At 38.3% G+C, this 16,009-nt stretch overlaps 1 protein-coding gene across 4 annotated transcripts in view; it reads right to left on the bottom strand.

The window, feature by feature from the left end:
- The window catches only part of RBMS1 (RNA binding motif single stranded interacting protein 1), a 163,184-nt gene that overhangs the window by 76,154 nt on the left and 71,021 nt on the right, over positions 1-16,009 (bottom strand). For all 4 annotated transcript variants that reach the window (XM_063116481.1, XM_063116482.1, XM_063116479.1 and 1 more), the window contains exon 2: positions 555-733. In XM_063116481.1, coding sequence (XP_062972551.1) covers positions 555-733 — 179 coding nt within the window. The remainder of the gene's footprint in view (positions 1-554; positions 734-16,009) is intronic.

Here is a 16,009-nt window from a genome sequence, read left to right as displayed (position 1 = left end):
CGGAAGACACATTTTACATAACAGAGGGCACCTTTGGATCCAACCCAACATAATCAAAATCTTATGAAATAAGCATCACAGATGTTTGGTAGTTTGTGTATAGTTAAGAGCACTCCTTTTAAATAAAGTATACAAACAGCAGCCTTACATTGATATAGAAGAAACAGGTCCTTCCAGTGGGTAGTTCAGCAGACCCATAACAGAAGATGCTTTGCAACATGCAGGTACATATGTGCCAGCTCAATGTTTTGACTTACCAGCTACAACATTTTTTGGAGAAAAAGTAAGTCTACAGGAATTTGTCATTGTCCCCACCTTTTATTTGCATGCTCTCTAGACTATTGGTGGGAATTGTGTGGCCCTCCTATGTTCATGGACTGCATCTCCTATCAGCCCAAGCCAGGTGAGGGATTATGGGAGCTGTAGTCCAATAACATCTGAAGAGTCAGATGTTGCCCAGGCCTACTCTGAACAAAGTGGGCATTTAAAGTATCTACTTTATCTAACTTTATACAGAACATATTTCTCCATTCATTTTCAAAATGTATACTTACGGTTGGCATAGTTTTACTAAGTCCTGGTCAGTGGTGTTTGGAGGCAGCCCTCTGATATAAAGGTTTGTTTTACTTAATTGATCCCATCCTGAGTTGCTGCTGCTGCTGCTGCTGTTGTTATTGCTGCTGGTGATGCTGGGGCTAGGAGGAGCCATTGGATGAGCAGGCACAATGGGCTGCTGAAAAGTAAAGGGAAGAAACAGTCAGAAGGAAGAACAGGGAGAATAGCTTTAGCACATACAATATGAACTTTATAGCATCATGAGAGCACCTAAGCAGTCTGAAAACACTGGCGTTTGGCTTTACGATGCTGTGTCCTAAATATACCTGCTTCCACCAAGGTCAATTAAAACAATGCAAGTAGATGACATAGACCTGATGGTGCAAATATATTGCTCACAGGGTTGTAGCACCATTTCACAGCAGGGCATGTAGAACTAAGTAGTATTTTTCTAAACTCTCATAAATGGGAACACGTATTTGAAGATAATAATTTCCACTTTGGAAAAGCCTATGGAATGTTATAGGTTTTATTACCATAGAAGCTAAATTACCAAAATAAACTTTATGCAAGAGTTAGCAACTTTATTGTTCTTTTATTGTTCCATGAGAGAATCTCAAACATATCCTTCCATCCAAAATGGAAACACAGAGAACCAGTGGAAAATCTTCCAAAGAAAAAATTCCAAAATGGACAGTTTTCCAGAAATTTTCCACAGAAATTTTCCTATTTCATAAGTAACAATGAACAGGTGCCAATTGCAAATTGGGCCTTAACTACTATGGTTTAAGGTGTCTTCTGAACAGGGCCAATATTAGGGAAGCCTGGCAGTTTCAAACTTGTAATTTATTTATTTATTATTTATTTATTTATTTAGAATATTTATATAGCGCTCCCCATTGAAAAATTTCGGAGCAGTGTACAAGGTAAAATAATAATAATTAAAAAAACAGAATAAAAACAGTTAAAACAAAATTTAAAAGAAGCAATAACAGTAATCCAAGGCTGCATGTTAGAGAAAGGCTTCTTGGAATAAAGATGTTTTCAGGAGGCACCGAAAGGAGTACAAGGTTGGTGCCTGCCTGACCTCCAGAGGCAGGGAATTCCATAGGAATTAATGTTTGTCAGGTGATTATCCTTTGCAAGTATATGAGAAAGTACATATATGTCATTAAAGTATATATATATATATATATATATATATATATGTCTCAGCGTGACATGGAACTAATAAGTAGCGACACTAATGCAACTAATAGGTAGTGATGTACACCATGTACATTGATGGTGCTATATAAATAAATAATAATAATAATAATAATAATAATAATAATAGTAATGATGCCCCAACAAGTGGAAGCGGGCTCAATTGTGTTGAAATAGTTGAGCTGATGTCATTATATCATGCACAGTTCTTTAGGTTGCTAAAATTTATTAGTGCGTCAACCGTTTTCAGTACCTTCCCCCCTTTTAATTTAAACAATGTAAGGGACGTACATTCTATTATATTTATATTTCTACAGGTATTTTAGTACAATTTTCCACCTAACATAACATTTAAACAATGTGAAATGGGCTTTATTTCCCCGCCCCTATATTTCAGGAAAAATACTTTTATTATGACAAAAGATTAATGTGAGGTGCTTTTTAAAGCTTTAGTAAACAACAAATACAAGTAGAATAAGGGTCCAATCGTATGCATGCTTAGAAAGAAAAATGTCCCACAACTCACAGCAATTCCCAGGGAAATCCTACAAAAAGTCCTACAACTACCAGTATTCCCCAGCCAGCATGGCTGTCTAGGGAATGCTGGGAGTTGTAGAACTTCTTTTGGACTAGATATGCATAGGAATGCACCCAAAACATGCTAAATTAGATTATAGGGCAGAGGTAGGCAGTGTAGTTCCTGCAGCTTGGGACACCTTTTGGGGCAACCCCCCTGCTATTTTTTTCTTTTAACAATTTTTTCCCCACTTGGGATTGCACCTGGGATTGCTTCAAAGCACAGTGAGAGCCTCCAACCACTGCCATCTTCATTTCCCGTGTATGCCACAGGAACATTCTTAGGAAACAAAGATGGCGGCCAGCTGCAGGCCAATGCTTTCTCTTGCTGTGCATCCAACTACAAAGAATAAGAAGGCAGAAAGAAAATGGGACACCCCCGGCACTTCTGTCTGGTAAGCTCGACACGGGGAGAGCTAAGGAGAGCAGTATGGGGCTAGGAAGAGCAGCGGGAAGGCAGCAAAAACCAATTGGGGCTTGGGAAGCCAGGGGTGCCACCCGGGGGTTGTGATTGGAGATGGTTGTGTGCTTGTTTGTCTGAATGGATGGGAGGCTGCATATGGTTGAGAGGGACAGTGAAATTTTCCTAGTATCTAGGATATCAGAACATTTTCCAGTTCAAACCGGGGGGGGGGGGGGGAGGATTCAAAGCAAATAACCTTACACAAATTATCATAATTTGCCTAAGAATATTTTACCAATTCAGAATTTTCTACAAAACCCATTTCACTACAGATAACCAAAGGGCATGAATCTGTTATGATCAAGACCTCTGGCTCTCTCTGACCAGGCTAAAGCCATTTGTGTAAACATCTTGTTAGTCAGATCAGAATGAGCTGAAGACAGCTATAGCTCTGTCTATCACAGAAAGATACTGCACGGAACGATACTACCACTTATTGTGGAAAGTTATGCAATCCTCTGTGCTGGTGGGAAGGGGGGGGAAAGGGAGAACATTTCCAGGCATAGCAATATATGTGCTGGATCACTAAAGCTGAATGGCTTAGTCCTCATTGGAACTAGTTAGACATAACTCCATTTGCCAACATTGATCCCTTGTTACTTTGTCTCTCCGTCGTATTACTCTAATCGTTGGCCCTCACCGTCTGATCAAAACCTTGATTGTAAGCTCCATGAGGCAAGCTTTGTCATTATTAGTTATACTGCTGCGTAAAACACCATGGTACTTATCATTGACAGTGTTCAGCTGATCTCCTTTCTCTGAAGATGCAATGACACATAGAACGGTAATGGACTGGATGAGGGCTAATAAACTGAGACTCAATCCAGACAAGACGGAGGGACTGTTAGTGGGTGGTTCTTCTGTCTGGTGAGGTGATGTTTGCCCTGTCCTGGACGGGGTTGCACTCTCCCTAAAGTATCGGGTCCGTAGTTTGGGGGTGCTCTTGGATCAAGAACTGTCACTTGAGGCACAAGTGAACTCAGTGGCAAAGAGCATGTTTTATCAGCTTAGGCTGATATACCAACTACGCCCTTATCTGGACAGAGACAGACTAGCTACAGTTATCCATGCTCTGATAACCTCTCGTTTGGATTGCTGCAATGCATTATACGTGGGGCTGCCTTTGAAAACGGTCCGGAAACTTCAGCTGGTACAAAACAAGGCAGCCCGTTTACTAACAGGGACTGGCCGGCGAGACCACATTACACCAGTCCTTTTACAAATTCATTGGCTGCCAGTCCAGGTCCGGGCCCGATTCAAAGTGCTGGTATTAACATTCAAAGCCCTAAATGGTTTGGGGCCAGGTTATTTGAAGGAACGCTGCCTCCCTTATGTACCTGCTTGGACTTTAAGATCATTCATAGGGGCCCGTCTCGCTGAGCCCCTGCCAAAGGAAGTGAGGCAGGTGGCTACAAGGAGGAGGGCTTTCTCTGCTGTGGCACCCTGGCAGTGGAATGAGCTCCCCAGAGACGTCTGCCTGGCACCTACATTGTACTCCTTTTGTCGCCAGCTGAAGACCTTTTTATTCTCTCAGTATTTTAACACTTAATTTTAACTTAAATTTAAATTTTACTGTTCTAATTCTGTATTTTAATCTTATATCAATTTCTGCTGCACGATTTTATCCTGGTTGTGCTTTTTATATTGTATTTTGTATTTGTGCTTTTAGACTGTTGGTTGTTTTATTATGGTTTTAATTTTTGTGAACTGCCCAGAGAGCTTCGGCTATTGGGCGGTATAAAAATATAATAAATAAATAAAATAAATAAATAAATAGAACTCTTATCAATATATAACCTAAGAACTTGTGGTCAAGTTCCTTTTACCCATAGGAAGTGTTTTTTTAATGCAGTCAAAAAGCGGGGGGCAAATTTGATCTTTGCCTTCCTTTTAGTTTCCAGTACTTGAAAGGAATATCATATCTGCTACCTTCTGCTTGTTTTTTCATCTTTCAACTTGCTTTAGATAACCAAGGAAGTGGCTTTGCCTCTCGGATCCCAGGAACATGATTCTTGGCCCAGTGATGACAAGGCAAAACTCAGTGGTTGGCTAGCATGCATTACTTTATTTAACATTCTACATCCATCAGAATGTCTGGTTCTAGGCCTCATATTTTGTTTTCCCCAGATAAACATTATGCATCTAAGAAAGTCACACATCTCATGTCTTCACCCCAATAGCAAAGCATGAAAGCACAAATTCCTTGTTAAGAAAAATGTTAGCTGATGACAGTAAAAACTGTAATGTAAAAATTCATTTCCCTCTGCCTTATACATATGGCCTCAAGAGTTGAGTGCATTTTCCTCCCTCATGCATAAAGAATCTGATAAATGCATGAATTTGGGTCAGAGACTGACCTTGGTCTTAGCTGCACTTTTAATCGTGTCTCATCTCAAATATTCTAATATGATGTATATAAGAAGTACTATCATTAAATTATTGCCAAATATTTTTATCCCACATTTCTTTACATGAGAAAGAAACATGGGGATATTATAGACAGTTAAATAAAACATACACCTCAATCTGAATGCCGTTAAATCTTCACACCCAAATACAAGAGCAGCAGGCACCAAATCTGCTTAGATAAGTGGCATTGTAAATAAACAAATGAATAAATAAAATGATGCACTATTATCAGCGTAGACAGGAATTACAAAACCTTTAAAAAAGTTTAAAGGACTAACCAAATGTTCTAACCAAAGTTAAGCACTTTTAAGACCCAGTGGGAGGGTCAGGCACTTGCTTAAATCTTTTCCATTCAAATGGAAGGTTTTGCTTTGAGCCGGATCATGCCCGAAAGCTCCTGAGAAACTCTCATGCTTGGGACTTGAAGCCAGCCACAAATACAAAGTGTGAAAGCTATTAAGCTCCAGGTCTAAAACTGTAATGGAAACACTGAGAAATTCTTAACTCCAAGAACATCACACATATTGTTCGAACATACTACTTCAGGAAAGTTATTTTTTTAGGAACATAAAAGCTATTCACGCTGAGAGCCAGTAGGTACTGAATGAACCTGAAGCTACAGGAGAGTAAAGTGGTTTAATGCTTTATCCAAAGACAGCAGGCCATAAACACAGATCTTTTGCCTCAATTAAATGTTTATGAACACATAAAGCTTCACCTAAAATTCGAGGGACTCCAACATCTGTAACAATTATTATTATTATTTATTTATATAGCACCATCAATGTACATGGTGCTGTACAGAGTAAAACAGTAAATAGCAAGACCCTGCCGCATAGGCTTACATTCTAATAAAATCATAATAAAACAATAAGGAGGGGAAGAGAATGCAATCAGGCACAGGGTAGGGTAAACAGGCACTGGGTAGGGTAAAACTAACAGTATAAAGTCAGAACAAAATCAAGTTTTAAAAGCTTTAGGAAAAAGAAAAGCTGAAGATCACTACAAATGTTTGTATGGCATATAAAAATAGCAGCTGAATCCATTTTTATTCTGAGTCAGATGACTCAATAGTTTAATCCAGATGAGACAGATGTGACCCTGGTCAGGAGGGAAGAAGACTAGGGAATAGGGATTCAACCTTTTTGGGATGAGATAGTACTCCCCTTGAAAAAATAGGTTTGCTATTTTGGGGTACTCTTGGGCTTCGCTTTGCATTTGGATAACAAGGTACCAGCAGTGGCCAGGAGTTCCTTTGCCCAGTTTAGACTGGTGTGCTAGCTGTGCACATTCCTGAAGAAGTTAGACCTAGCTGCGCAGATACAAGCCTTTGTTATATCAAGAGTGGATTAGTGCCACACACTACATGGGGCTACCTTTGAAGAATCTTTGCAAGCTGAAGTTGGTCTAGAATGCAGCAGCAAGCATGTTACTGGGTGCATGTCCTGGTTCACATGACCACTTCTGCTTAAGTGAGCCACAGTGGCTTGTTTAAACAACAGTGGCTGGGTTCACACAATTTTATTGATTTATTTATTGCACTTGTATACCGCTCTCATAGCCAGGGCTCTCTGGGCGGTTTACAGAAATGCTAGTCCACACTCAGTGGTTGAGTGTGGATTGTTGTTGTTGAACAATTGTGTTGCCCGAATCCAGGACATTTTCCTTAGGGTGGCTTGTTGAACAACCCAACAAGAAACCATGGGTTGTCAAAGTGGCTTGTTCAAAAAAAAAAAAAAAAAAAAAAAAGCTGGGGGGAAGCCACACTGCATAGTTAACAAGCCACTCTGCGGAAGATGTTCCGTGTTCAGACAACTTGCTAACCCACGGTTCAACTAACAACCCACGGTTCAACAACATCCTACACTCAGCCACTGAGTGTGGATTAGCGTGCTGCATGAACCCAGCCAGTATGTGTCAGGCATGATTTGAATAATCATCACCCAGGTGTGGCCTGTTATGCTATCCGAATCCGGTGAGCATGGCTTTTTGGAGGATTATAGAACTCCCAAATAACCAATAGGCTGTTGTTCGGTTATTTGAACATTGTTTACATGCTGCCTAGCTTCGGATGACTCAACAAGCTCTGCCCAGGCAGTGATTATTCAAATCACACTTAGCACACATTGTGGCCAGTGGCTTGTTTAATGCAAACCAGCCCAGTTTCTTTTGCTAATTGTTTTTTTTAATCTATCACTTGTTTTATTTAAAGAGTTCTTTTATCCATGGTATTTGCCTCTGTATGGCTTTTGTATCTGGGGGGCATTTTGTGGGCAGGACACAGCAATGATTCTCTCAGCTACATTTGGCCTAGAGCTGACAAACTGAGCAAAAAAGTGTTTGTGTATGTGTGTGAGTGTGTGTGTAAAACTGGCTTGGGACGCAGCAGTGAATCCATTGCTCTGCCACTCCCAGCTCCACTTTGGATTGCTCTGTTAGTCTACAAAGTTGAACTATCTGCTCATTTATGACTCCAGCTTCTTGCTAGAGAATTAAATCTGAAATATTGTATACTAGCATGGATATACTGACAGCAATCTAAAAGCAAATACTTGTTTGTTACATTTAAGAAGATGAATATAAAATTTCATTATAACCTTGAATCTTTGGAGAAGAAGAGGTTTTTTTTCAGTATCTAAGGCCTTACCTAGTCCTAAGCATTATCCCAGGCAAATGGAGGGGTAGTCCCTGCCTGCTCCTGGGATACCGTGTGTCATTTGGATGCACAGGTATGTTCCCGGGACAATCCCGGGATATAGGCCTGGTCTAGCCATGGCTTAAGTCATCCAATATATTACTTGGTTGAAGAAGCGACTACATATGGCTTGAGCTATATGAAAACTGTCTCAGACTGAAGTGTTAGATGAAAGTCTTAAGTACGGGAACAATTGGCATTCAGCTTGCAATAAGGAATTAACTGTGAAATATCGGCTTTAATCCACTTAACTTTCATGACTTTTATTAACTCAGTGTTCTGACATACAAAAAACCACAGCAGGTATTGCTTTAAAATATGTGCATAAGAAAACTGTCCTCCTCCACACCCTCAAACCTGATGATATGCCCAAGAGACCTAGTCAGTGATTAAACCAGGATAAATGCCTGTATATATAAAATGCCCTTGAATTTCAGAAGGCTTGAAGTGAAGTAGTAATTGCCCTTCACTTAAACACCACCAGATGACTTCATCAGTGTGATTCTGTTTGATAGGAAACTAAGGGATTGCAGACAACATTTGACGTGGCCCTTCAAAATACATGGTCAGTCTTGGTGTAACCTTTCCAAAAGTGTTGAATCAATAGAAACAAATATTTTAAAAAGGCTATATATGAAATACTTGTTAACCCTAAACTTCATGCTTGTAAATAAAATAATTACAAAAGTGTATTATATATAATTTAAGGGCATATAAAATACAACCATCTGGCATATCTATGAAATGAATTTTAAACTATTTTGATTTTGCTAAACAAAAATATACCCAATTTTAGAAATGGAGCTGCAAGCTGCTGCACCAAGAAATATTATTTTGCCAGTTAGCATATTAGAACAAAAATAAAAATAGAAGCTATCAATATTACATTAAAACAAAAAAAATAAAAAATAAAATTCAAATACTTGAATTTGGTTTTAAAAATAGCATTAAATCCAAACTTAACTTTCTTACACTTAGCCCCTTCATAATAACCACTTGCTAGAAAGCATTTTCAAAGACTGAGATACAGTAGTAATAACATTATGCTAACAAGTATTTCACTGATCTCTTTGGCAGAGAAGGTATTTCAAATGTATACAAAATTATGATAAAAAGAGACAGAAACAGACTGCTTTCCCAGTTAGCTCCTACTTATGATAGAGTGTTTATATTACACCTGAAATGTTTAACACAATGACCCTGTTCAGATGACACACTAAGCCATGATGGTTAAGCATTTTGAGCTAAACATTATGGCTTAGTGTGACATATGACCCATTCTGAACCATGATGGCTACATAGCCATGATTTAAACATGCTCACAAACCATTTGCTACAAAAGGGTTAGCAGCCTAACCATGACTTAGCATGTTGTCTGGACAGGGTTATTTAAATCAACTAAACCTTTAACCACAGATATTCTTCCTTCCTTCCACCCACCCCATTATTGTTCAGGGTGAGGTTCAAGGGCAAACTACTGAGAAAGCTACATCACAAAATCACTGGTTTGGATTCAACAGTATTCTGCACAAGTGGAAGGATGCTTAAGTTTGTTCATACGAGGTCCCTCCCCAGTGATTTCCACAGCTGACTCCTCCTTGCATTTGCAGCGTCACTGCAGGAATCTTTGGGTGGATCAGAGGGAACTACATATTGTGCAGCTCAACTTCACATGTGGTTTCTATGTTCTAACCTAGTGTCTCCCTGTTTGTGCTGTATTACATACTGCATAATAGAACTACTAAAGGACCAGTGGATAGCCTTTTTCTTCAGTAGAAAGAAAGTCTTGTGGCATCAAGACATTTACTTCTTTAAATTTTATTTAATAAAATACATTACTATAATCCATATTATGGCATAAACTTTGATGGATTAGAGGCCTCATCTACACCAAGCAGGATATTTCACTATGAAAGTGGTATTTTTAAATTTTTGTATACTTTTAATGTTTACTATTTTTAATTGTTGTAAACCGCCCAGAGAGCTTCGGCCGTGGGGCGGTATATAAATGTAATAAAATAAATAAATAAATATAAATAAATATGGAAGTAGTATATAAAAGGCAGGAGCCACACTACTGTTTATAGTGGTATTAAAGTGCACTGACAACTGTTGGGGCCCATTGACACATACCATATACTACTTTCATACCACTAAATCCTGCTTGGTGTAGATGAGTCCAGAGTTCACTAGGAGCACTTTAAAGCAATCTCTATTTAGCAGGTATTTCATGTACATTGGTCACCAATACAGGACAGATCTTGGGATATGGCTCATTATTATGAAGGAAGAGCAAGGATATAGGAAGTAGAATGGTATAACAATAGAATGTCCAAAAATTCAAAGGAATAGTATCTCTACATTTGCACTTAACTATAAGTCAGGGTTTATTGCTGTCTCATGAATTGTGGCTTTTTTGGGAGCAACAAATTGGTATCCCAGTTCAGACATCACAAGAAACAATCCTTTCCTTGTTAGTATTTTACTCACTCACGTGAAGTGGAGAGCAAACTATCAGGATGCACCAGCATGATGTTCATTCACAGTAAGGAAAGAATCCTGACTTATCATTATGTATTTATTTAAAGAGATTCTAAGACAGCGTGACTGAATACAAATAAAATAATTTTAGACAAGTTCACATGAAGTGCCAGATAAAAGAATGACACCAACAGCAGAAAAAAGTAGATAAAAAAGCAGGAATAAAAGTGACTGTAAAACAAGAACATAGCAGAAATAAACTTATCAATTAAAAAGAGAAAATAGAAGTGTCTTCACCCGGCCTTTTCATGAATTCAGTGCCATCTGAGAGTCCAATGGATCAGCTCTCCACAACCAGGGCAACACCTATTGCTCCTCACCACACATATTTCTGAAGGTGACAACATCCAGACTTTAACGCATGGGTAGGCTCTATGGGAGTAGACAGCCCTTCAGATTCAGCATATTAAGGGTGAAATTCTATGCATGTTTTGACAAAGAAATGTCTTACAACGCTCACATTTCCTAGCCAGTCATGCTTTATCATAACTGAAGTGACAGGAATAAATATACCAGCGAAGTTCACATGCACAGATACAACTTCGTCCCCCTATGTTCAGACACACATTTTTCACCCCCAAACACAAACAAAATAAATAGAGACATGGCAGATCCTGTATCAGACAGAAAAATCCACCTGTGGTCAAATCTTGTGACAAAACAACCTAGCAACAACCCTAGTGCCACCAACACCAGGAATTTGCCAAAAAAAATCAGATGAATCTTAGGCCTTAGCTAGACCTACCTTTTAACCCACAACAGAGGAGGGAGGATCCCACGATGTGATTATAGTGAGATCCCTCCTCCATTTACAAATAAGGCACGATGACCTCAGGAGGAGAGGCATCGCACCCACTATTTTTTTTAAAGCAACAGGAGCGCACAAGCGCTCAAGCGCTAAAAGGTAAGTTTTTTTTTAAAAAAAATACTTTAATTTCCCTGTTTCCCCCGCCCTACCCCCGATGGGCGCAGCATTCCTGAGGAGCGCTGCACCCTGTGCGTGGCTCCCGGCTCTGCGCAAGGAATCGCACAGAGCTGGGTCAACCCGTGGCTAAGCCCGAGACTGCAGAAAAAACAGACCCAAAGTGGAGGGCTCTATCCCGGGGCAAGGGAGGAATCATCCTTCCCTGATCCCGAGATCCCTTGTGCATCATGTGGACACACAGGGACGATCCCGGGGTTCACCCCGGGATAAAGCCACGTCTAGCTAAGGCCTTAGAATATCTTTAGTGCAGCATTTTTGCATCCTAATGGCAGTTTGAAAGAAAGGAGAAGAATAACAGGATGCAAATGTAGTCTGACAAGTCCAGTTATTCAGAGAAAATGTATCTTAAACATTCCTTTAATGCAGAACTATTTGAAGTCTCCATGGAGCTTCCCATTGATGTGTGTGTGTGTGTGTGTGTGTGTGGCTTATATGATCTGAGCAGTTTCAGAGGCAATTCCAACACGAACACCAAAAATAGGACAATCTGAATCAATCATGTTTGTTTGTACTGAACATGGAACCTTTGCCTCTTTCCAATGGACTCAGAAAAGGCTATTACACTTTTGTCATTTTTCTGGGAAAAAAATCTGTTGTTAGTAAGAACAGCCAGAGCTTGGTAAACATTTGTGCTGAATTTCACATTAGGCATCTGTAATAAGTTTAACATTAACCCCATTGTCTTTGGTGCTTCAGCAAAACCCAAGAATTGGGTCTTAAGAAAATGAAATGTTTTTGTCACAATGTCTTAGGATTTTCCCCAATATTTGCATGTAGATTTACCATTTACCTAATACATTTGTCTTAAACCAGAGGGTTGGTGTTTTTTTAGTTATGTTGGTCACACAGAATAAACAAGTTAGTAAGTGAAATGATGTATTTTCATTGGTGACACTGAAAAGGGTTTACAAACATCAGAATCTTGAAAGATTCTAGTTTAAGGGCTCCTGAAAAATATTGTAAGGCTGGAATCCTAATCACACTTACTTGAGAGCTGGAATCCTAAACACATTTACTTGAGGGTAAGTCCCATTGAACTCAATAGGACTTACTTTTGAGTAGATACAGTATGTATAAAACTGCACTGTTAAGTTTCTTAAGCTCAAGTCAAGCTTCCAAAATGTTATGACTGAACATGACGTTTGACCTAGCTAAATTCCCAAACTTTCTGAGAATCATCTTTCTTAGGAACATCTTGGTTTTAGAGAATGTGTTGCAACACTTCCTCTTTACTCTGAAATTATGAATCACAGAACAACAGCAGATGCATTAGAAATTCTACACCATCAAAGAAGCATCAGGCCTGGGCCAGTCTCTCTGAAATGGATGGTGTTTGCAAGAGAACAATTCTTTGGTAGAATATACAAGAAACTTGCTTTAAGATGATACAATCTTCTTGAGTGAAGTTTTAAAATTAATAATAATTAAAAGAAATCTACCTCAAAATGTCATTAGCATTTATTGAGCCATTATCAGATTTTAAGGATATGTTTTCAGCTGTTCTAAAAACATTGTTCAGATGTTGCTACATTGCTACAAAAACATTGCTACAAAGTTATGCATTTAAGCACAAATTGCCTGGATTTTATGCTTCACCTGAATAAAATATTTAAAATTATTTTTTCAAGAAAATACACATTTGGCAAGTTCCAGGACACTAACCAGTTCATGATTCAACCTAAGACAAAAGTAATATTTAAAATTTATCTTGAAATAAATATTTGAGAAATTAACCCAGTTTATCTACAGCTATAGAGCATTTTCTTTAAAATAAGATTAGAAAACCTTCTACTTGTGGGTATTTGAAGATACACTACTTGAAGCAATACCACACTAAATGATCAACTGGTATAGATTGTTTTAATTCTGCTGGGTAGAAGCAGATGGGGAAGTTATGATCTTCTTAGCACCAAACAAGTCTTGTATACCAAAATGAACTGCACATGGTTGCACATGCATTTCCCGAGAGTATTGGGGAAAGTGGTGATATAGCAACTACAGCATCCTTGTAATTGCAGCAATGTTCATTCTGGCCTTACTCAAGGCATTGCATTCTGCTCCATCTTGTCACTGTATACACACTTATCTATTTTGAACTGTTGTAATAAGGGATTACAAGTCCTGCCTGAGAGAATGGATTATGTGGTTTTAAAAAGGTCAGTCCTACAATTACACATACTGGAAGCAGGATAAGGTCAAGTATCATTAAGGTATGGGGAAAATATAAATTGGCTTTGCCATCAGGTATTTCCCTGGCATATATTGGTGACACTATAGATGAATTTATAATACCCCAAAACAATTATTTTTTTTCAAATTGAAAGGAAAGTAACATATTTAGATGTTGTAAATTGTATAACGAGATAATAACTATTGAAGACATAAGGCTAAGCTTTGAAAAAGGGCTAATTATTTTTACTCCAGTGGGTTACATCTGAAAGTTCACTTTCTCTGGATGTATTCCATCCTCCGGAGGAATCCATCAGTCCTTGCTAGCATAGCCAATGGTAACAGTTCATGGAGTTGTAGGCCAAAACACCTGGAGGGCCACAAGTTCTACAGCCTTGGTCCAGAAGAAGGGAACAAGTGGATGCAACTCCAAATTAAAATTATAATTTACCAAAAAAAATATCAAAAAAATCTAGCCAATATAATATTTGTAGATAATTTTTGTGAACCACCCAGGGAGATTTGGCTATTGGGCAGTATAAAAATGCAATAAATAAATAAATAGCCAACAGATTTTTGATCATTATTCATATTTAATAATAAAGGAAATAATTTGTCATTAAACATTTATACAATGTTAATTAAACTTGAACTCCTTTACTGAAAAGTTTAGAAATGTCTGGGGGGAAAAGATTAGAGAACATTAAATTACTAACAAAGACTGGTAGTGTATCTTGATGCAAAGATCTCATTTAAGTTACAATTAAAGAGCATTTTTATAAACATACTATTCAATGGTATTATGCACTAGCTCAGATTAATACTATGCAATGCTAGAGATTTATGCTAGAATAGCTTATTTTACGAATATATGATGGGTTTCCCCCCTGAATAATAAAAACAAAATCTAAAATGCCATTGAAAGAGGCAACTAAGAAATTTTGTAAATGCTATCAATTCTGTTCTCTTACCATCCTGCCCGATCACTGAGGTCATCGGAAGGCATACTCCTGGTGGTTCCACATGGACCTGTGGTCTGAATGCAATCTACCAGGAGAAGAGCCTTTAGTGTAGTGGCCCCTTCTCTGTGGAACTCTCTGCCCCTGGAGGTCAGGCAAGCACCAACACTAGGCTGCTTCTGGCACCTCCTGTAAACAACTGTTTTGAGAAGCCTTCCTTAACTACCAGCCACTGTTTCTCTGGTTCCTTTGTTTTTAAATTGAACCATTTTTATTTGCTTTTTAATCTTCTTTCTTTTATTGTTTATACCTATGTTCACCACTCTGGAATCTGTGTTAGATAATTGAGTAGTATATAAATATTGTAAATAATAATAATAATAATCTGATTTCATACTCTTCTTCTGGATGAATACCACTTGATAAAAGAGGGAAATAGCAAAAGGCATGCCAAGATGCTCATTACATAAAATGGGAGGATAATTGTCACCACATGGCAAGAATGGCTTCAGAAAATTTAGGGTATTATGCTAATAGACAAGACTATTAACAATTGTATGTGTCAAAATAATTTCAGTGCAATTTTATGCATGTCTACTAAGAAATAAGCCCCATTGAGTTCAATGAGATTTACTCCCAGATAAGTGTTTATAGAACAGCAGCCTACATAATATAAACGTTATTGATAGATTTAAGTCAAGTTGGAATTTGTTTATACCATCCTGAAACAATAAATAAAAATACAGTCAGATTAGATTACTGAGAATGAATTTATTGTAATATGCATTTAACATTAACATTTTGAACAGTAGCCTGCTTCACTAATAAACATAGTTTAAAGAAGTATAAATACTAGTAGGCAGTACTAGGTATTACTGCGTTCCACCACAAAAATGTATGTGTTACACTGAACAAGCAATCAATGGGCAGGACACGACTGCTAATGTAACGGGAAGCTAGCAGATCCTACAGCGATCAGAAGTGAGCAAAATGCTTGTTTCAGAAGGAAAACTCCGTGATCTGTCCCATTCCAGAAACAAGCATTTTTGGGGTTCGGTGGGTCTCACAAGTGCAACAAGAACCAGTAGGAGTGCAGTGGCAGTAATGGATACTGCCCAATAAGTATTTGATACAGATGAACCAGAAGCAACATACAAGTTCACAGTGAGATTAACTTGTACCTCATTTAGTCTGAAGTGGCTGGGTTGACATGTCATACAAGGGACCTAGCTACTCAGAGATAAGTAGCCACAAGTACAAACAATCCCTGTGTTCTATCAGCAGCATTATTTATCACATGACAGAAAATCCACGTGATCTCAATACATGCCCCAAATGTAGCTTGAGGCTTTTACAACACTGAATGCAAATAAGTAAACGATTAATTCTAGAACACCATGTAGTAATCAAGTTTGCCTCATCCATACTCAAGTGGTGATTCAATGATGTCA

The sequence above is a fragment of the Elgaria multicarinata genome, chromosome 2 (genome assembly GCF_023053635.1).
Source record: "Elgaria multicarinata webbii isolate HBS135686 ecotype San Diego chromosome 2, rElgMul1.1.pri, whole genome shotgun sequence".
Lineage (NCBI taxonomy): Eukaryota > Metazoa > Chordata > Lepidosauria > Squamata > Anguidae > Elgaria > Elgaria multicarinata.
Note: the sequence above shows the minus strand (reverse complement) of the source record. Positions and strands in the feature narration are given on the sequence as shown.